This window comes from Myotis brandtii, unplaced genomic scaffold (assembly GCF_000412655.1).
Source record: "Myotis brandtii unplaced genomic scaffold, ASM41265v1 scaffold265, whole genome shotgun sequence".
In the NCBI taxonomy this organism is placed as follows: Eukaryota; Metazoa; Chordata; class Mammalia; order Chiroptera; family Vespertilionidae; genus Myotis; species Myotis brandtii.
In genome coordinates this window covers 1767599-1768096 of record NW_005360086.1, presented here as the reverse complement: position 1 = coordinate 1768096, position 498 = coordinate 1767599, and the positions used below count along the sequence as shown (strand labels likewise).

The window sequence follows — 498 nt, the reverse complement described above, 5'->3', positions numbered from 1 at the left end:
CTCCTTGAGGACCTCGCAGGTCTTCTTGTGCAGGACCTCGCGCAGCTTCCGAACCCGCCGGCTGCTGGACGCTCCCACGAAGCTGTCGGGCCTCAGCATGGCCATGCCGCCCTCCACCTCCCCCATGATGATGAGCAGCGTCTCGCCCACCGTCACGTTGGGGCAGGGGCAGGTCCAGTCCACGTGGAGCAGAGTGACCTCCAGCGGCTCCCGGCCCAGGAACTTGAGGCCCATCTTCTCATCCTTCAGGACCTCGTCCACGGTCACCAGGGCGCGGCCCGCGTCGGGCTCCTCGGTCAGCTCGGAGACTCGGCCCAAGATGACAAAGTCGCTCCGGCAGAAGCTGGCCCGCGCGCAGGCCTCGTAGGTCTCGAAGTGGTTGCGGTTGCGGTGGCAGTGGCCGAAGGTGAAGGTGAGGCAGTTGTTGGCCTGGGCGTCAAAGTGCCAGCGCGTCTGCTCCTCGCCACAGTCCTCGCTGTCGGGGGGCTGCAGCCACTC

At 67.1% G+C, this 498-nt stretch overlaps 1 protein-coding gene across 1 annotated transcript in view; it reads right to left on the bottom strand.

The window, feature by feature from the left end:
• Positions 1 to 498, bottom strand: part of WFIKKN2 (WAP, follistatin/kazal, immunoglobulin, kunitz and netrin domain containing 2) — a 7681-nt gene that overhangs the window by 1496 nt on the left and 5687 nt on the right. Inside the window, exon 4 of the mRNA XM_014541142.1 lies at positions 13 to 495. Within this exon, the coding sequence (XP_014396628.1) occupies positions 13 to 495 (483 nt within the window). The remainder of the gene's footprint in view (positions 1 to 12; positions 496 to 498) is intronic.